The sequence below is a fragment of the Odontesthes bonariensis genome, chromosome 7 (genome assembly GCF_027942865.1).
Source record: "Odontesthes bonariensis isolate fOdoBon6 chromosome 7, fOdoBon6.hap1, whole genome shotgun sequence".
Classification (NCBI taxonomy): Eukaryota; Metazoa; Chordata; class Actinopteri; order Atheriniformes; family Atherinopsidae; genus Odontesthes; species Odontesthes bonariensis.
This window is the reverse complement of record NC_134512.1, coordinates 37,865,088-37,886,733: the sequence shown is the minus strand read 5'-3', so window position 1 is coordinate 37,886,733 and position 21,646 is coordinate 37,865,088. Positions and strand designations below refer to the sequence as shown.

Here is a 21,646-nt window from a genome sequence, read left to right as displayed (position 1 = left end):
ACTACCCAAGACGCAACGTAACGTGACGTCGCCGATCGTCATTTCCTGTCAAAACGGCAGTTTCAAGCTAGCTACAACGAGGGTAGGTTCACTTCCTGTTTTCAAAACAAAAGCACCAATTGTATGGTAATGGCTTTCCCTATGATAAAAGGCAACGGGTATTTTATTTTGTGAAAATAACCGGAAGTGCGTTGCTCACTGCGGCTAGCTTTAGTAGCGCCGAATTCGTGGGAACAAAGTTGTAAACAGCCGGTATTTTGTCAGGTTTTCAACACGTTGGGGATCTAAACGACTACTTTCTCACCTGAAAATGTTTCAAATGTTGAGAAATCAGCTTCAGGCCGGCTGATTTCGGCTCGGGCAGGAGCGAAATGCATTGTGGGTAAATTCTCTGCATACTGTCTGATCGAGTAGTATGTAGTATGCAGTATGCAGTATGTAGTATGTAGTATGTAGTATGTAGTATGTGGTATGCAGTATGCAGTATGTAGTATGTAGTATGTAGTATGTAGTATGCAGTGTGTAGTATGTAGTATGTAGTGTGCAGTATGTAGTGTGTAGTATGCAGTATGTAGTGTGCAGTATGCAGTGTGCAGTATGTAGTGTGCAGTATGTAGTATGCAGTATGTAGTATTCAGTATGTAGTATGTAGTGTGCAGTATGTAGTGTGCAGTATGTAGTATGTAGTATGTAGTATGTAGTATGCAGTATGCAGTATGTAGTATGCAGTATGTAGTGTGCAGTATGTAGTATGTAGTGTGCAGTATGCAGTATGTAGTGTGCAGTATGCAGTATGTAGTGTGCAGTATGTAGTATGTAGTGTGCAGTATGTAGTATGTAGTGTGCAGTGTGCAGTATGTAGTGTGCAGTATGTAGTATGTAGTGTGCAGTATGCAGTATGTAGTATGCAGTATGTAGTGTGCAGCATGTAGTATGTAGTATGCAGTATGTAGTATGTAGTATGCAGTGTGCAGTATGTAGTATGTAGTGTGCAGTATGCAGTATGTAGTATGTAGTGTACAGTATGTAGTATGTAGTATGTAGTATGTAGTATGTAGTGTGCAGTATGCAGTATGTAGTATGCAGTATGTAGTGTGCAGTATGTAGTATGTAGTATGTAGTGTACAGTATGTAGTGTGCAGTATGTAGTATGTAGTATGTAGTGTGCAGTATGCAGTATGTAGTATGTAGTGTACAGTATGTAGTATGTAGTATGTAGTATGTAGTGTACAGTATGTAGTATGTAGTATGTAGTGTGCAGTATGCAGTATGTAGTATGTAGTATGTAGTGTACAGTATGTAGTGTGCAGTATGTAGTATGTAGTGTGCAGTATGCAGTATGTAGTATGCAGTATGTAGTGTGCAGTATGTAGTATGTAGTGTGCAGTATGCAGTATGTAGTGTGTAGTGTGCAGTATGTAGTATGTAGTATGTAGTATGCAGTATGTAGTGTGCAGTATGTAGTATGCAGTATGCAGTATGTAGTGTGCAGTATGTAGTATGTAGTATGCAGTGTGCAGTGTGTAGTATGTAGTATGTAGTATGCAGTATGTAGTGTGCAGTATGTAGTGTGCAGTATGTAGTATGCAGTGTGCAGTATGCAGTATGTAGTGTGCAGTATGTAGTATGTAGTATGTAGTGTGCAGTATGTAGTATGTAGTGTGCAGTATGCAGTATGTAGTGTGCAGTATGTAGTATGCAGTGTGCAGTATGCAGTATGTAGTGTGCAGTATGTAGTATGTAGTATGTAGTGTGCAGTATGTAGTATGTAGTGTGCAGTATGCAGTATGTAGTGTGCAGTATGTAGTATGTAGTGTGCAGTATGCAGTATGTAGTATGTAGTGTGCAGTATGTAGTATGTAGTATGTAGTGTGCAGTATGTAGTATGTAGTATGTAGTGTGTAGTGTGCAGTATGTAGTGTGCAGTATGCAGTATGTAGTGTGCAGTATGTAGTATGTAGTGTGCAGTATGCAGTATGTAGTATGTAGTGTGCAGTATGTAGTATGTAGTATGTAGTGTGCAGTATGTAGTATGTAGTATGCAGTGTGTAGTGTGCAGTATGTAGTATGTAGTGTGCAGTATGTAGTATGTAGTGTGCAGTATGTAGTATGTAGTATGTAGTGTGCAGTATGTAGTATGTAGTATGCAGTATGTAGTGTGCAGTATGTAGTGTGCAGTATGTAGTATGCAGTATGTAGTGTGCAGTATGTAGTATGTAGTATGTAGTATGCAGTATGTAGTATGTAGTGTGCAGCATGTAGTATGTAGTATGTAGTGTGCAGCATGTAGTATGCAGTATGTAGTATGTAGTGTGCAGCATGTAGTATGCAGTATGTAGTATGTAGTGTGCAGTATGCAGTATGTAGTGTGCAGTATGTAGTATGTAGTGTGCAGTATGCAGTATGTAGAATGTAGTGTGCAGTATGTAGTATGCAGTATGTAGTATGTAGTATGCAGTATGCAGTATGTAGTATGCAGTATGCAGTATGTAGTGTGCAGCATGTAGTATGTAGTGTGCAGTATGCAGTATGTAGTATGTAGTATGCAGTATGTAGTGTGCAGTATGCAGTATGTAGTATGTAGTATGCAGTATGTAGTATGTAGTGTGCAGTATGTAGTGTGCAGCATGTAGTATGTAGTATGTAGTGTGCAGCATGTAGTATGCAGTATGTAGTATGTAGTGTGCAGTATGCAGTATGTAGTGTGCAGTATGTAGTATGTAGTGTGCAGTATGCAGTATGTAGTATGTAGTGTGCAGTATGTAGTATGCAGTATTTAGTATGTAGTGTGCAGTATGTAGTATGTAGTATGCAGTATGTAGTGTGCAGTATGTAGTATGTAGTGTGCAGTATGTAGTATGTAGTATGCAGTATGCAGTATGCAGTATGTAGTATGTAGTATGTAGTATGTATAGTAGTCAGCACACTGCAGGGTGCTTTAACTTACCGTTAAATTACGCGGCAGAGAGACGCACGAACAACCCTGATGCGGTTATAAAGAGCTGGAAACAGCACCAGGAGTTGAGGTTTCTGCGTAAAAAAGGTTGAGACCAGGGTCCAAACAAGAGTGTGAAAGCGATCACAAGACAAAACAACGCAACTCAGGGAGGGAACAACAGACGGCGAGAGCAGAGTGTGAGAAAATGAGAAAAAAAGCGAGTGTGGGAAAGCAGAATGGAGAAAGACGGAGAAAACAAGGCTGTGAGAAAGAAGGGATTAGGATTCCAAAGCCGTCTGCTCCTCTCCAGCTCCCCTCCTCAGGCCTTCACATGGTCACACTCTGTGTGCGCTCTGAGCAAGTCGCTGCCACAGACGTTAGATTGTGCTGCTAATGGCCAACAGCCATGATGTCAGAGATGCTCGGAGCAGAGATTACTCCCATCTCTGAGACCAGACTCGGTCCGAAAGGATTCAAACAAATGAAAGTATGCCGAGCTGAACTGGCCCCAACAGTCAGTAATGGACTGTTGCTGTAAAATGGATCGCCACGCAGCACAAATATTGGTTCCACTCCTTTTGGCTTCAGGAACTCGTATCCATCACCGTCTCTGAGGACCGTGATGGATCAATAAATGAAGAAAATGGCAACAACAGCAGGGCGCGTTACTTTCTGTCACAACTCATTTATCCGTCCAAACCTGAGAAAGTTGTCCATGCGTCATATTTACGAGGTCCGGGCTGGCAGAGAGCACAGCTCTCCTCTGCAGAAAGTGTGCTGAGCTGCAGGGGTCAAAGGTCACGCTTCCAGAAAACATCAGAAAGTAATGCAGAAAAACACAAGCTGTGTTCGAAACCGCATACTACATACTACATACTGCATACTACATACTTCCATACTACATACTACATACTACATACTTCCATACTGCATACTACATACTTCCATACTACATACTTCCATACTACATACTACATACTGCATACTGCATACTGCATACTACATACTTCCATACTACATACTACATACTACATACTACATACTTCCATACTACATACTACATACTACATACTACATACTTCCATACTGCATACTACATACTTCCATACTACATACTTCCATACTACATACTACATACTGCATACTGCATACTGCATACTACATACTACATACTACATACTGTATACTACATACTTCCATACTGCATACTACATACTGCATACTACATACTACATACTACATACTGCATACTACATACTGCACACTACATACTGCATACTGCACACTACATACTACATACTGCACACTACATACTACATACTGCACACTACATACTGCATACTACATACTGCACACTACATACTTACATACTGCATACTGCATACTACATACTGCATACTAAATACTACATACTTCCATACTACATACTACATACTGTATACTACATACTTACATACTGCACACTACATACTACATACTACATACTGCACACTACATACTTACATACTGCATACTGCATACTACATACTGCATACTACATACTACATACTACATACTTCCATACTACATACTACATACTGCACACTACATACTTACATACTGCATACTGCATACTACATACTGCATACTAAATACTACATACTTCCATACTACATACTACATACTGTATACTACATACTTCCATACTGCATACTACATACTGCATACTACATACTACATACTTCCATACTACATACTACATACTGTATACTACATACTTCCATACTGCATACTACATACTGCAAACTACATACTGCACACTACATACTACATACTGCATACTGCATACTACATACTACATACTACATACTTACATACTGCATACTGCATACTACATACTGCATACTACATACTACATACTACATACTGCATACTACATACTACATACTGTATACTGCATACTACATACTACATACTGCATACTACATACTGCATACTACATACTGCACACTACATACTGCATACTGCACACTACATACTACATACTGCACACTACATACTACATACTGCACACTACATACTGCACACTATATACTACATACTACATACTACATACTTCCATACTACATACTTCCATACTTCATACTACATACTACATACTTCCATACTGCATACTACATACTGCACACTACATACTGCATACTGCACACTACATACTACATACTGCATACTACATACTACATACTACATACAACATACTGCATACTACATACTGCATACTACATACTACATACTACATACTTCCATACTGCATACTCATCGATCAGACAGTATGCAGAGCGTTTACCCAAAATGCATTTCGCTCCTGCCCGAGCCGAAATCAGCCGGCCTGAAGCTGATTTCCCTTAAGCTAAACTCTGTAAACTTTAGCAACATTTGAAACATTTTCAGGTGAGAAAGTAGTCGTTTAGATCCCCAACGTGTTGAAAACCTGACAAAATATCGGCTGTTTAAAAATTTCTTCCCACGAATTCGGCGCTACTAAAGCTAGCTGCAGTGAGCAACGCACTTCCGGTTATTTTCACAAAATAAAATACCCGTTGCCTTTTATCATAGGGAAAGCCATTACCATACAATTGGTGCTTTTGTTTTGAAAACAGGAAGTGAACCTACCCTCGTTGTAGCTAGCTTGAAACTGCCGTTTTGACAGGAAATGACGATCGGCAACGTCACGTTACGTTGCATCTTGGGTAGTTTAAGTATGAGTAGTAACCTCATGATGCATACCCAACATTTCAGAGAATCTAGTATGCATCCGGGAACTTCTCGCTTACTCAAACTCGCATACTAACTCAGAAAGTTAGTAGTAGAAGTATGCGGTTTGGCACACTGGGTCAGATTGAAAGGTTCGGATGCGGCCGCGTGCCGACTCCTGTGACATGTCATCTGTGTGTGTCTCACCTGCAGGTCCGGACACTTACCTCGAGGGAATCGCCTACGTTAAGTCTCAGTATGAGAGCAAGAACAGGTCAACCAACAAAGAGGTCTATTCCCATGTGACCTGCGCCACGGACACCAACAACATCCAGTTTGTCTTTGATGCTGTCACGGATGTCATCATAGCGAACAACCTGAGGGGGTGTGGCTTGTACTGATGATAAATGTTGGTACCTGTATGTGACCCACAAATGTGGCAGTCAGTCGGATCTGAGCAGCGGGCTGACCGCCTGTCCAGCTTCAGTCAACTTGGTGATTTGATTGTTGAGACTTCTTCTCTTTGTCTTTTTTAGTTCCTCATATCAGGGGCCCGTTCCAGTTTAACTGTCTTTCATTTTACTGTGACTCTAAATTCTGTTGCTGGCTTGATACCTGCAGCTTTCAAAGGTAAACACAAGAAACTTGTGCTAAAGAAAAGAAAAGATGGATTCAGACTCAGTTAATATTTCCCTATAATCCCTTTAATATAGACCAGTGAGCAGTGCTGACCAACATGTCATTGGGGTCATCAGGTGGGAACTTCCTTTCATCAGAGTTTCGTCTCGTTGGTTCCACTACGCCTCCAGGAGGCTAGAGAGTGATCAGTGGCGTCCCAGAGTCACCTCCCTAATGCCAGCTTACCTGGGATGTGTTCGAAACCGCATACTTCTACTACTCATACTAACTTTTTGAGTTAGTATGTGAGTTTGAGTGAGCGAGAAGTTCCCGGATGCATACTAGATTCTCTGAAATGTTGGGCATGCATCATGAGGTTACTACTCATACTCAAACTACCCAAGATGCAACGTAACGTCGCCGATCGTCATTTCCTGTCAAAACGGCAGTTTCAAGCTAGCTACAACGAGGGTAGGTTCACTTCCTGTTTTCAAAACAAAAGCACCAATTGTATGGTAATGGCTTTCCCTATGATAAAAGGCAACGGGTATTTTATTTTGTCAAAATAACCGGAAGTGCGTTGCTAACTGCGGCTAGCTTTAGCAGCGCCGAATTCGTCGGAACAAAATTGTAAACAGCCGGTATTTTGTCAGGTTTTCAACACGTTGGGGATCTAAACGACTACTTTCTCACCTGAAAATGTTTCAAATGTTGCTAAAGTTTACAGAGTTTAGAGCTTAAGCGAAATCAGCTTCAGGCCGGCTGATTTCGGCTCGGGCAGGAGCGAAATGCATTGTGGGTAAACGCTCTGCATACTGTCTGAACGATCAGTATGCCGTATGGAAGTATGAAGTATGCGGTTTCGAACACAGCCCTGGACTCACAGAACCGGCAGCTGTCTCATAAAATGATACAATAGGCAGATCAACTACTGTGTTGCAACAGTTACTTATATTTTCCAACTTGCAGATTTGATTCATCCACCTAAATTGTTCCAAAACATATGAACAGGAGAGTTACATCCCTATCCTCACTCCCACGTCGGCCTGTTGGTCGTAAACTGAGCAGCGGAGCTCAGACCTCAAAGGAACAGCGTCAGCATCGCAAAGTCCTGCTGTTGTTGTGTGAGAGTAAAAGTGTGTTTCTCATAATGTAAATGTATCGTTTCTACTGGTTCCTGCTGAGGACACTGTGGTTCGTGCTGAAGTGAGGCCGCGACCATCGGTGAGCCCTGCAGGAGTCATCTCTTTGTTCTAACCACTTAGAACAAAGAACTGCGGCAGCCGGTGCTGACTCAACCAGACAACTCCCATGAAATGCCTCCACGGAAGCATTGATTTTACATTCAACACAGCCCCGAGGCTGCATCCATCGTGTGCGTCTGCTCTGTGTAATATCCCCTCCGTCCACCTTAAGAAGCCAGAGGTGAGCTTTGAAAGGATGCTGGTGAGTGCAGATCCAGGATCCAGGGTTCAGGATCCAGGATCCAGGATCCAGGGTTCAGGCTTCACACTGGAAAAAATCAAAGTCTTACCAAGTATATTTGTCTCATTTCTTGTCAAAATATCTCATTACACTTAATATAAGACACAACAAGTTCTATTTCAGCCAGATATAGGGACTTGTTTGAAGACAATACATCTGGAATATCTTGTTAAATGAAAAACAAATTTTTTTGAGTCGGATTTCATATGAAACAAGCTTTTTTTGACATTTGAAGAGTTTTTTAAGCTAATTTCAAGATCACTTTTATCTCAAAAGTCCTAAATATCACATCTAATTTCAAGAAATCTTGACAAGCCGATTTTCACTAGTTCCATTGGCAGATTTTTTTGCTTATTTCAAGCAAAAACGTCTTTTATTTGTTGTTTTTTCACTTATTTTTGGAGGGGCATTTTTTCCAGTGCAGGGTGTGTCAGCAGCACTTTGCTGCTCTGCTTGATCTGCCTGATCTCTGTTGGTGTGCGGGGTCTTTCTCCTCTTCCTGCTTCACCCAAACAGCGAGGCGGCGCCTCCACCCTTTTTTTAAACAGGTGGATGACATCATCAGCTGGTGCTGCCGCATCTGTGCCAAATTTCCTAATTAGAGCCGGAGAGCTCCTCCAGGCTGTTGAATGGCCTGCTGCGTGTGCGTCTGCATGTGTGTGCGTGCACAATGCATACAGTCACGTGCACGTGTGTTAGTTTATAGTGCAGGGAAGATCAGTGTGCACGTGCGTGTGTGTGTGCTTGTTGTGTAAGGGACAACATCATCCCGTGGGTGTTGTGGTGGAGTCAGTATCTGTGGATTGATTGCCCACAAGGCACCTGTCTACCCTTTGCACACACACATGCACACACACGTGCACACACACATGCACACACACATGCACTGAAAACACAAACAGGCCCATGGGTTTTTAAAATGTCACAGCACCTCCTTTGCCAAATGATGCCATCGCTTCCAACCAAAGAGCCTCGCGTGTGTTTTGGCTCTTTTGCCAAAGAAGAAGTCTGACTGCCGAGACGTTAGAAGATCATCTCCTCCTCTGACTGATCACAGCCTGATTTATGGTCGTCTACGGCTCTCCGTCTCTTGCGTGCGTCGGCCAACATTCCTATCTATCTATCCGTCGAGGCGACGGAGACTCGCGGAGACCGCAAGGGTTGTGATTGGTCGGCTAACAACATCATTTCCGGAATCACTTTTCCGGTTTAGCTCCTTCCTTACGGGTCGGTTCAGAACGGTACGGGTCGGGTCTCTTTGGGGTCAGCTTGCGTTCCCACTGCACAAAAGGGACCCTCAGGGGTGGGCGGAGTGGCAAATAACAAATAACATCCATAGTTTGGAACCACCTCCAAGCTTCTTCAGCTTAATGCCACACCGGCTCGCGGTCCGGTTGAAACCACACTGGAAAAAATCCAAAAAGTCTTACCAAGTATATTTGTCTCATTTCTAGTCAAAATATCTCATTACACTTAATATAAGACACAACTGCCTAACAAGTACTATGTCAGCCAGATATAGGGACTTGTTTGAAGACAATACATCTGGAATATCTTGTTAAATAAAAAAGTCTTGAAAACAAATTGTTTTGAGTCACATATCATATGAAACAAGCTTTTTTTGACATTTGAAGAGGTTTTTAAGCTAATTTCAAGATCACTTTTATCTCAAAAGTCCCAAATATCACATCTTATTTCAAGAAATCTTGACAAGCCGATTTTCACTAGTTCCATTGGCAGATTTTTTTTTGCTTATTTCAAGCAAAAACGTCTTTTATTTGCTGTTTTTTTACTTATTTTTGGAGGGGCATTTTTTCCAGTGCACTCTCTGTTTCTTATTACAAACGTTTGAAAAACAGAGAGACAAAAAGAAATGTTGTGAAAAAGTGCATCAATATACATAAATTAAAGAGCCATCAATAATCGTTTTATAATCGAATCGCAGCCCCTGAATCTTAATCGAATCGTGAGATTCCCACCCCTAATATATTGAGGCTCTAACCCACTTTAAGCTTTGTAAACCACCAGCAGTGTTTTAAAATCAACTCTGTGATGGACAGTGTGGAGACCTCAGGACTGAAGCGACATGATCCACTTCTGAATCAATAAACCTGACCGGTAAATAGACTGTTACAGTCAGCACGTCTACTGAGGTCTGAGTCCATAAAGACTCCCAGATTTCTGGCTTGGTTGATTATTTTTAACTTATTTTAAGACCATTTTTTACTTTGTTACCTGTATTTAGTCTTTAATTAAGGAAGTTCTGGGTCAGGCCGTGTAAGGACTGCTTGTAAGAGATTATAATCCCCTGGTGATATGGTCACATGTGCATAAAACAGTGGTATCATTTTTATCTTTTGCATAATCTGAGCCAGTGGGAGTCTGTACGTTTTGAAGGAAAGAGGCCCCAGAACAGAACCCTGTGGACCTCCACATGTCGTTTCTTTTTGTGATTACCGATGTTTAGAGTCATTTTTTAGGATTTTTATTTGAATCGATGTGTTTTCAAGCAATCAATATCTGTTATCAACCAGTGGTTGACTAATATCAGGCACATTCTGTGATTCTGTTCAGCAGTTAAACTGTCAACTTATATAATTAAAAATACTCCCAAAGTGCTTTGTCCAGTGTTTATGAGATGAAGTAATAACAAATTATTGATTTTACCAATAATGAAATTATTGAGGGGCATTTTTTCCAGTGTATTTCTTACCCTCTGCAGCTGTAGAGCATTAAAACAATTCTCAGTTTTAGGTGGAGACAGGATGGTGAGTTTTAAATGTGGTTGACACCAGCAGAGGAGGGTGGGGAGCGTCATCCTGATGGTAAACATTGAATCCCTGTGGGCTGCCATGAATTGTGGGTAATGTAGTCTGATGCCTACAGGCCGAGCTGCTGCTTTTCTGTGTTACAGGAGAAATAATTGCACTTTCAGCCGTCTTACTGCCCCACAAAGCTGCATAAAAAGCTGCTGAAACGTCGCAGAAGCAGAAGAACTAAACAAACCTTTCAGATTTAAACCAGCTCCCGTGGTGTCCTTTGGCTTCAAATTCAAAATGTTTGCTTGTACCGTAAATTCCGGACAATAAGCCGCTACTTTTTCCCGGGCTTTGAGCTAATATATGCTTTTTTTCTTTGGTTTACATGCCGCCAAAAACATTTTGCACCGTAACATTAGACCAATACAATTAAGGAATAGTTCACAGTGGTCCAATGAAATTGTACGATAAATCAAACACACTTACGCGAGTAAATTATTGTAAATCGGTCATTTGTACTCACTCTCAACATGGAAAACAAACGAAAAAAATGCGTATGATGCAGCTTTTAAATTGAAGGCGATCAATGACTTTTCCTGGTAGGCTGCTGTCTTTTAAAAAGCATTAAAAAGCATTTACGCCACGTATTTTTCCGTTACCGATAGGTATTTAAGTTAAAACCAGCTGTGTTACAGGCACTGTTCGGTTAAAAAAAAGCATTTTGCAGTGTCTATTTCTTTCTGTTACCATATGCATTTAATTAAAAGTTTAAAAATCCTCACGTGTAACATCTTTCTGTGTAAATATCTCATATTACTATGTGGTCACCCGCAGCTTATAATCCGGTGCGGCCTATACATGTACAAAATGGATTTTCTTTTTAAAATGAGAGGGTGCGGCTTATATTCAGGTGCGCTCTGTAGTCCGGAATTGACGGTAAATGCTTTTTGGGTTATCTTCTGTCATGAGCACCGAAGCCTCTCATGAACTCTGGTAGCTTTAAGGAGGCAGATTTTACGCTCACCATACTCATCTGTTTCCTTCCGGTCCGTACCAACCAAAACTGTGTGTGTGTTGTACTGAGACATCTGCTGTAACTCCTTCACTGTAATTTATTAAACCTTGTATTTATACATGAGACAATGATAATAAAGCAGCACATGAGTCACGTGATATGAGTGATTATTTCCCCGCGTGTGTGTCAGTATCCGACTGTAAATGTTTACACTGGAAAAAATCAAAGTCTTACCAAGTATATTTGTCTCATTTCTAGTCCAAATATCTCATTACACTTAATATAAGACACAACTGCCTAACAAGCACCATTTCAGCCAGATATAGGGACTTGTTTGAAGACAATACATCTGGAATATCTTGTTAAATGAAAAAGTCTTGAAAACAAATTGTTTTGAGTCACATATCATATGAAACAAGCTTTTTTTGACATTTGAAGAGGTTTTTAAGCTAATTTCAAGATCACTTTTAACTCAAAAGTCCCAAATATCACATCTTATTTCAAGAAATCTTGACAAGCCGATTTTCACTAGTTCCATTGGCAGATTTTTTTTGGCTTATTTCAAGCAAAAACGTCTTTTATTTGTTGTTTTTCTTACTTATTTTTGAAGGTGCATTTTTTTCCAGTGTAGCCGACGCTGTTTAATTATAGAGCCAGTTTGTTGATGTTCCTCATTCCTTCTCCTTTTTCCAAAACCGTCATTATTTATTGAAGTATTTCCTGAAAGTCTGACGCTGCAGAAAGGCATGCTTCATTCAAGATGCCAAAGCAATAATCTGCCCAACATAATCAGAAAGAAAGAAAGATTCCGGAAAGCCTGCCTGCTCACTGCTAACTTCCATGTTTTCCCCTCTTTCCTCTTTGTTCTCTGTCATCATTCATTCCTTTTTCCCTCTCTTCTTCTCTTCATCTGGTCCTTTATTCTCACCTAATCCCATTTTCTCCCTTCGTTCTTCCTCTCCGTTTCACTGCTACTCTCCTCATCCCTCCATCCTTCCTTCTCTGCAGAATCGCATGCACGAGTCTTTGATGCTGTTCGACTCCATCTGTAACAACAAGTTCTTCATCGACACCTCCATCATCCTCTTCCTCAACAAGAAGGACCTGTTTGCAGAGAAGATTAAGAAGTCTGCGCTCAGCATCTGCTTCCCTGAATACACAGGTACAAAAAACAGAAAAAACAGAAATGTTTTAAAGCTGGCAGGCAGCGGCTGCTCCATGAAGCTGCACACAAAGCCTCAGCTGTGCAGGTTTATCTCTATTTATTCTGTTGTTGCATGAAAATGTAAATTTAATGTGGTTTTAATGGAATACTGCAGCATGTATTATTAACCCAGAATATTGACAGCACATTTTAGCCCAGATTGAACCTAAAAAAATTATATATTTAAACAAATGTACAAAGTTATGTCTACTGCATGTTATAAGGTAATAAAATCCACCTGCTGGCGCCTGTAAGGCTCGATAATTAACACGGTCGATTGTTTAAAACTGCAGTTCTGGGATGGAGTCTTTTCTTTATTTATTTGTCTGTTTGTTCGATGGATTATGTAAAAACTATTTGGCTTCGTGGAGTGTTGGAGGAAGGGTGAACGTCAGTGTATCTGTCATTAAAATAGGGAAATACAGCATTTTCAGTGGTACCATCACTGAAATAAATGTATAATTAGATCCACGCTGTCTGTGACCGACAGCCTCCAAACTCACCAGGAAGCAGAAATGGCTCCAAACGTTTTCACCAGTTGAAACCCCCCTGCTCCCTGTAGGCTGCCTAATGAAGCTTTCTCAGCAGTCAGCTCCGTTATATTCCATTTTATTAATATTTATCTGGGCTCTGTTTGTTTTCCTGGCATTTTTAAACATGACGTTGTTCACCCACTGCTTACAGAATCCTGCTTTGGGCCCCTCATCTCTTTCTTCTGAGGTTCTGGGGAAAGAAATCTGCAGAGTTGATGCCATTTGGGAAAGATAATAATGTTTTGGGTTTGGAATCAGAACACTTCATGGTGCAGAGACAGAGAGGGGCCTGATAACTGAAGGCTCTGCCTCCCAAACTGGCAGCTGGTTCCACAGAGAGGGGCCTGATAACTGAAGGCTCTGCCTCCCAAACTGGCAGCTGGTTCCTCGGAGAGGGGCCTGATAACTGAAGGCTCTGCCTCCCAAACTGGCAGCTGGTTCCTCAGAGAGGGGCCTGATAACTGAAGGCTCTGCCTCCCAAACTGGCAGCTGGTTCCTCAGAGAGGGGCCTGATAACTGAAGGCTCTGCCTCCCAAACTGGCAGCTGGTTCCACAGAGAGGGGCCTGATAACTGAAGGCTCTGCCTCCCAAACTGGCAGCTGGTTCCACAGAGAGGGGCCCGATAACTGAAGGCTCTGCCTCCCAAACTGGCAGCTGGTTCCACAGAGAGGGGCCCGATAACTTAAGGCTCTGCCTCCCAAACTGGCAGCTGGTTCCTCAGAGAGGGGCCTGATAACTGAAGGCTCTGCCTCCCAAACTGGCAGCTGGTTCCACAGAGAGGGGCCCGATAACTGAAGGCTCCGCCTCCCAAACTGGCAGCTGGTTCCACAGAGAGGGGCCTGATAACTGAAGGCTCTGCCTCCCAAACTGGCAGCTGGTTCCACAGAGAGGGGCCTGATAACTGAAGGCTCTGCCTCCCAAACTGGCAGCTGGTTCCACAGAGAAGGGCCTGATAACTGAAGGCTCTGCCTCCCAAACTGGCAGCTGGTTCCACAGAGAGGGGCCTGATAACTGAAGGCTCTGCCTCCCAAACTGGCAGCTGGTTCCACAGAGAGGGGCCTGATAACTGAAGGCTCTGCCTCCCATTCTACTTTTAGAAACTCTGGGAGCCACAAGTAAACCTGCAGTCTATATTGCATTCTAATATTCTATAAATATTAAATATTACGAAGGTGAAAGAAGGCAGTCCTGGAAACAACATGTCTCCTTAAGGTCGTCCTCTGGTATTCCAAATAGAAAGAATCTTTTCCTTCACACCTTCTCTCCGCCCCTCGATGCTGTGCAGTACGGTGCCTCCAAGGTGCAGACAAAAAAAGCATTTTTATGGCCGCAAATGGCAGCATGTTGCAAGATGCAAAGCGTAGTACCGTAAGTCAGGGGGATTTATTCAAACACTCTTCTTCCCTAATTTTGAAAAATACAAATACATAAATACATATGCAACAGAGCCAGGCACAAAGATCGCTGTTTGCATCATTTTCAGGTGCAAATGTAGCACATAGCCCTTTGGGAATTCATGAAATCACACTAACATCTGAACAGAGGAAACAAAGGTCTCGGCCTTGATGTCTCAGTTACCCGTGTCAGTATGCGTTTTCTTAGCTGCAGCCATGTTGTGCTCTGCAGCGTCCCTCTGGTCATTACTGACTCACTGACCAAAACAGCTGCATCCCCATCAGATTGCCCACAAAGACTCCTTCCTTTGGCTTTACTGGAGGCCTACATTTGTATTCATGTGTTAATTCAAAACCTAAAACAGGTTACAAAATTACCAAAAAGTCAGTTTTAATTTCATCTCGTTTGCTCAATCTTATAACATCTTTAAAAAAATCCAGGTCTCAACTGGCATTAAAGTCAATCGCTTCCTGCTAATACGCACAGGAATGAGCTCGTCCTTGGTTGAGGTGCAAATGTTGGTTTTATTACGTTTTGATGTAAACGAATGTGCTGTTTCTCTGTTTTTATACTCAACAACACTGACTGCCAGTGTTAAGGCATAAGGCTAGTTTATCTGTACAGCACAATTCAACAACAAGGTGATTCAAAGTGCTTTATAGATAAATTAAAACTGTAGAAATAAAAAGCATGATTTAAATTTTAAACAAAAAAGAAAGAAATAAGAATAATAGATAAAATCAGGAGTTAAAATGTGATGAAGTTTTTAAATTCAAGCTTCAGATTTGGAGCTTTATTCAGCTGAAAATAGGTGTGTCTTCAGCCTGGACTTAAACACACTGAGGCTGTGTTCGAAACCGCATACTTCTCCTACTACTCCTACTAACTTTAACTTTTTTTAAGTTCCCGGATGCATACTAGATTCTCTGAAATGTTGGGTATGCATCATGAGGTTACTACTCATATTCAAACTTTTTGAGTTTTCAGAGCTCAGAGTCATGGGAAGGATCCACTGCATTATGTACTCGAGTAAAAGTACTGTTACTTCAGAATAATATGACTCAAGTAAAAGTAAAAAGTAGTCATCCAAATAATTACTTGAGTAAGAGTAAAAAAGGTGAAAAAACTGCTCAAGTACTGAGTAACTGTTGAGTAACGACTGATTTATTTGTTAACACAAGCATTCAATCAGACAGACAAAAATACTAAATAATCATCTTTAGGCAGATTAGAGTTCATCCAATTGATGAAATGAATTAAAATTAATTAATTAATTACAAAATAGCTTAAATTAAAATAATCCAGGTGAATTCAAGTACTTCAATAAAAAATAAAAGAGACTTAGGAAATGTTTAAAACATATGTAACCCATATGTAACCTAAAAAACAAACATTCACCTATCCATGGGGGGAAAACGAGTTTAGGAAACTTAGCGCTACATGTTTCCTCAAGTTAGATGTTGAGTTTCTGCTGAAATGTGCGTTTGTTTTGGTTGACACAGAAGACACATAATGTAGCTGCTGTTTCTCACTCTTTGTAAGGTAAACATGCTTTCAGTATGAGGCCTCGTCTGCGTCTTCATTTCCCACCGTTGGTTCTGACATTTTTCATCTGTTTCTTTCTTTGTTTGCTACGACTGCTAATGCTAAAGCTAACCCGTCCCGCCGCTGAGATCGAGTATGGTCACGTGACCAGACCGCACGGCTGCGTCTGATTGGTGGAACACAGTCAGGTGGTAGAGCCTTTGGCGGAAGTCTCTCTCTCTGTCAGAATAAAACATTAAAATGAGGCGTACGCGGGGGGATAAAAATAATGAGGCGTAGAATACCAAAGAGGTAAGAAGAAAAGTAACCAGCTCATTGTAGCCTAATGTAGCGGAGTAAGAGGACAGTTTCTGCTGCACACATCTACTCAAGTAAAAGTAAAAAGTATAGAGATTTAAAACTACTCCTAGAAGTATAATGTTTTCAAAAACTTACTCAAGTAAATGTAACTGGTTACTACCCACCTCTGGTGTCCCCCATACTGTGATCTAAAACTAATGCTAAGCTAACGGCACCTGAGTGGTATCTCGTATTAAACCCCTCATCTCTACCTGAGACAACTCTCACCAGAATATGTTAAATAGGTACGCTTGTCCAGCACAGTTCTGTATGAGGCAGCATCCACAGCTGTGCAACCTGAGAATGTAACGTCTACACCTAACCACCGTGCACTTTAAACACCGAACCATCAGCGGGAAAGGACTGTGGAAAATGTTTTGCCTTCATCTTGTGGCTTCTTACTCACCACCGTCCCCTTCCTGTAGCAAACTGCCACATGTCCACATCATCACGCCACATGTCCACATCATCACGCCACATGTCCACATCATCACGCCACAATCACAGTAGAAGGGAAACGGTACAAAGAAAGTCAAATTGAAAGTAAGAAAACCAGAAGCAGCATTTTAGCATGGATAGCTCATCTGTGTACATGAAGCAAGCTAAAGAATCCCAGTTTAGCCTCTGAGCTAACTTGAGCTAATGCTTTCATTTCACAGCAGAAGTTACTCCTGCTTGAGGTTTTATTGCTTGACTTCTGGGTTTTCTTTGCTTTCCTTTTGGTCTTCAGTTTACTTCTTGCTTCTTAGTTTCGATGCATCCGTTTTATTCTAAGAGGAGTTGTTCGGAAATGTTCTTGTACATCCAGTAGGCTACAGTATACAGAAAATGCTCCTAAAATCTGGAACAGTCTTCCAGAAGATGTGAGACAGGCCTCAACTCTGACAATGTTTAAATCCAGGCTGAAAACAGTTCTGTTTAGCTGTGCATATGACACCTGAAAGTATTTTGTCTGCACTTCACTTTTAAATGAATTAATTAATGATTATTTTTTATGTTTTTTTTATTTTATTTTTTTTTGTTTGTTATTATTTTTTTATTTTTTTTATTTTATTATTTTTTTTCATTATTATTATTATTATTTTTTATTATTATTTTTATTTTTTTAATGATTTTATTGCCTTGTGATTTTATTTAGCTGTAAAGCACTTTATATTACCTTGTGTACGAATTGTGCTCTATAAATAAAATTGCCCTGCCTTGCCTTACAGTAAGGCAGTGTTGGTGGTGGTGTTCTGGATGGGGGCCTGGGCCCCTGTACAGCTGTATGCCTGGCAACGTCCCTGGTTTAGACACTTAAAAACAATCAATAAAACCTTCAATTTCACCCGAAAGCCGACAGGGAGCCAAAGAAGGGTGCACAAGACTGGGGTGATGGATTCGTTCCTCTTTGTTCTGGTCAGCAGACGGGCTGCAGCGTTTTGGAACCCTGGTCCAACCCTACATATAAAGAATTACAGTAACCCAAACGCCATGTTATAAATGCGTGGATTGCTCTTTCAAAATCATCCCAAGGAAGATAAGATTTAATCTTTGCAAGAGTCCTCAGCTGGAAAAAGCCGGCCTTGATGGTAGCGCTGATGTGCTTGTCAAATTCAAACGGAGGGTCGACCATCACACCCAGATCCATAACAAACGGACGGCAGCAGGAGGGCCGAGGACCAATCACACTGTCATGTCCATGTAGGGGATTACTTTGTCCCAACACCAGAATCTCAGTTTTATCTTTATTTAGGTTCAGAAAGTTCAATTTCAACCATGCCTGTACCTCCCCGAGACCATCCTGCAGCATTATGGGGCTAAAAGGTTCGCTAACCGCTCTGAGAATCTGCTTCCAATGCGACATCTATGGAGGTCATAACTAGGGCTGGGCGAGTTAACTCGTTATTATCGTGTTAACTTGTTAATTATTTAACGCTGATCAATATTTTATCGCGCATTAATGCAGTTTTTTCTCTTTTTTTTCTTTATCTTATTACTGTAAAAGTCTGTTGCTCACAGGCTTTTATTTTGTAAAAGTCTGTTGCTCACAGGCTTTTATTCTGTAAAAGTCTGCTGCTCACAGGCTTTTATTTTGTAAAAGTCTGTTGCTCACAGGCTTTTATTTTGTAAAAGTCTGCTGCTCACAGGCTTTTATTTTGTAAAAGTCTGTTGCTCACAGGCTTTTATTCTGTAAAAGTCTGTTGCTCACAGGCTTTTATTTTGTAAAAGTCTGTTGCTGTCTGCTGTGGAACAGGAAAAGAAAGTAATCGGCGGATCCACCAAACATGGAGAAGGGTACGGAACTTTTACTCGGCCATTTTCATGTTAAAGTTCTTCCAGACGGCGGAGTCGACAGAACCAAAGTCATCTGTAAACTCTGCCAAGTTGAATTGTCTTCTCAGCGTAGTAGTTCCAGTCTAAAATATCACTTAAAGGCAAAACACACAACTGATAGCAGCAAGTCATTCAAGGAAACAGACAGTGGAGCGAGGCTTCTACATAAAAACTACAGAAAGATGCTGATGTTAAAAGTGTGTTTGCACAACAAATGTTATGGCACTTTCATTCATATGGCAGCACATTTAAAATAAAGCTAAATGCTAAAAGCTATACGCTACTTTTGGATTCATTTTGGGATTTTGTGTACAAATGCGATTAATCGTGATTAATCAGAGAAATCATGTGATTAATTAGATTAAAAGTTTTAATCGTTGCCCGGCCCTAGTCATAACGCATCATTGGTCTGTTGATATGTGCACACTGAAGCCGTGCACGATAACATCCTGATGAATAAACAGCACAGATTTCATGAAGACGATTTAGGTGCAAAACAGATTTTACAGGTTTGTGGGAGCTTTAACGAGCTGTGGCTCATTTTAATGAGTCGTGTTTAAAGTCCCGCCCCTTTTAAGGCCCCGCCTCATGCATGCTCTCCTGTGTTTCTGCCCAGGACCCAACACCTATGACGACGCAGCATCTTACATCCAAGCACAGTTCGAGAGCAAGAACCGCTCTCCGAACAAGGAAATCTACTGTCACCTGACCTGCGCCACGGATACAGGAAACATCCAGGTGGTGTTCGACGCCGTGACCGACATCATCATCGCCAACAACCTCCGAGGGTGTGGCTTGTACTGAGCGCGCCCGGAGGCCCTGTAATGTCCCCCCCTCTGTCCCCCCCTTTCCTCCCGTCCTCCCTGTCCCCCCCCCCTCCTTCTCGTTCCTTTGACACTGCTGTGGAAATGATGACGACGATAATGACCACGATGATTCTCCTGATTCTCTAAAGAAAAAAGAAAAATGCAACTAGGTACATATTAATAACGAGGATAATTTAAAAGAATAGGCATACGTACATATAAAATATATATATATAATGTTTTTTTAGTTCTTGTCTCCTTTCTTCTTGCTCTTATTTCCCGATTTTTTTGGTTTTTGGTCCGTTGCCAAGCAAACAAATGAGTTTCAGTCGAAAAACGAAGCCCTGCAGCCTTGAAAACTTCTTGAACAAAGTCGACGAAGCCTCCGTTTCCTGCTCTTTCACTTTGTCGGCCGTGTCTTCTGTTGTTTTGCAGATATTTTTGTACCGTTCCTTTGATGGTGTGTATATTTATTACATGAATATCAGTCTGTACACTGATTTTTACTCACACTTTGCCTCACCTGACACCTGTGTTTGTGCCTCGTTTTGTTTGTTTTTTACGTCATAACTTCTTTTATTTTTCGGAAACACGTTAAAGCAGCACTGAGACGACCCCAGACCAGTCAGCCGCGACCTGCTGACGCCCGCTAAGCTTTTAACATTCGTCTTTTCTGTACATCAGGGAAGACATTTTCAGATGTTTGTAGTCCGGTTTTGTGTTTTGAGTAACTTGTAACTGAATTCGAGAGCCGGTTTTCATCGACAGGAAATGAGGCTTCCTGTTTCCCAAACCCGCCTTGTTGCCACTCACCAACCAATGGCTGAGCCGGGTTGGAGAGCCAATAGGAAACGCACTTAAAGTCCTGAATGTCGATGCCACGTAACGGAGGCTCTGAACTGTAGATAGATGTGCTGTTAGAAGCAAACACACAACGCGGAAACTCGAATTTCCTCCCAGTTATAACCTGCAAACATTCTCCACGTAAAGAAACTCATCATTCGTTTATTTATTGATTGATCGCCCGTCATCTTCTTTCCACCATCTTGCATCTTGTCTTTGACCCTTCCATCTCATCCCTTTCTCTGTCCTTTCAGTTTGTTTCTGCATGGCGCCCCAACATCCGGGTCAAAGGGTCAAAGGGCACCCTCCTCCTCTTCCTCTCCTCCTCCTCCTCCTCCTCTTCTCCTACACAGATAGCATGAGATACTCAAGCCTTTGTATAAAGAGACCAGCTCATTAATAAAACTTATAATAATAAAGCTACTCATGATTACTGTTCAGATAAAAATTTGTTTGATAAAAAAAAATGCAAAAGACATAGAAAAGGAAAAAAAAAACACTAAAAACAAGCTGGGGGAGATCCCAGCTGCTGAAGGGGAGAAGTTGCTGGTTTCTGAGTGGGATTTTGGGGGTTAAATATTTGAAAAAAATGTGAGTCGTAGTCGCAGCTTTGAGGGAGAAGCGTAGATTCCTGCAGCGACCCGTAGAATTCAGTCAAAAGGGACAAAAATCTACACTTATTACTCCGATACAGAATAAAACAGTGAACCTTCACAGAGGATAATATTCTTAAAAGATAATCTTTCGTGTGCTTTGTAGCTCCAGAACGTTTCTTTCTCCGTTTCTCCCCTTTTTTTAAATAAAAGCTGTTTTCCGACGGGTTGGACAGCCAGCTGAACACTTCTGAGCGACCCGGGTGTACTGCTCTGAACCGCGCCCCCCCCCCCCGACCCTCCGCCCCCCCTTCTACCGTTTTGCCTGTTTTCCCTGCATCAGAAGCGTGTCCTCACTTTAGCCTGACTCAGAACGGTTAAATATAATACTATAACAGTATCTATTTTTTATTATTTCAGAAAAAAAAACAAAAAAACAAACCACTCTTTTTTGGGGAGAGCACGTTTCTCGCTGCGTCCGCTAGTTAGGGACGCCGCATGCTCACACATCCACGCTGTATAAA

At 41.4% G+C, this 21,646-nt stretch overlaps 1 protein-coding gene across 2 annotated transcripts in view; it reads left to right on the top strand.

Moving 5' to 3' along the window:
* The window catches only part of gnao1a (guanine nucleotide binding protein (G protein), alpha activating activity polypeptide O, a), a 147,030-nt gene extending 126,155 nt beyond the window's left edge, over positions 1 to 20,875 (top strand). Inside the window, exons 7-8 of one of the 2 annotated variants that reach the window (XM_075470746.1) lie at positions 12,557 to 12,710; positions 19,497 to 20,875. In XM_075470746.1, the coding sequence (XP_075326861.1) occupies positions 12,557 to 12,710; positions 19,497 to 19,684 (342 nt within the window). In that variant the 3' untranslated portion in view covers positions 19,685 to 20,875. Of the gene's footprint in view, positions 1 to 5,884; positions 11,705 to 12,556; positions 12,711 to 19,496 lie in introns of those variants that run through there. The other variant, XM_075470747.1, reaches the window with a different exon arrangement.
* The last annotated feature ends 771 nt before the right edge of the window (positions 20,876 to 21,646 follow it).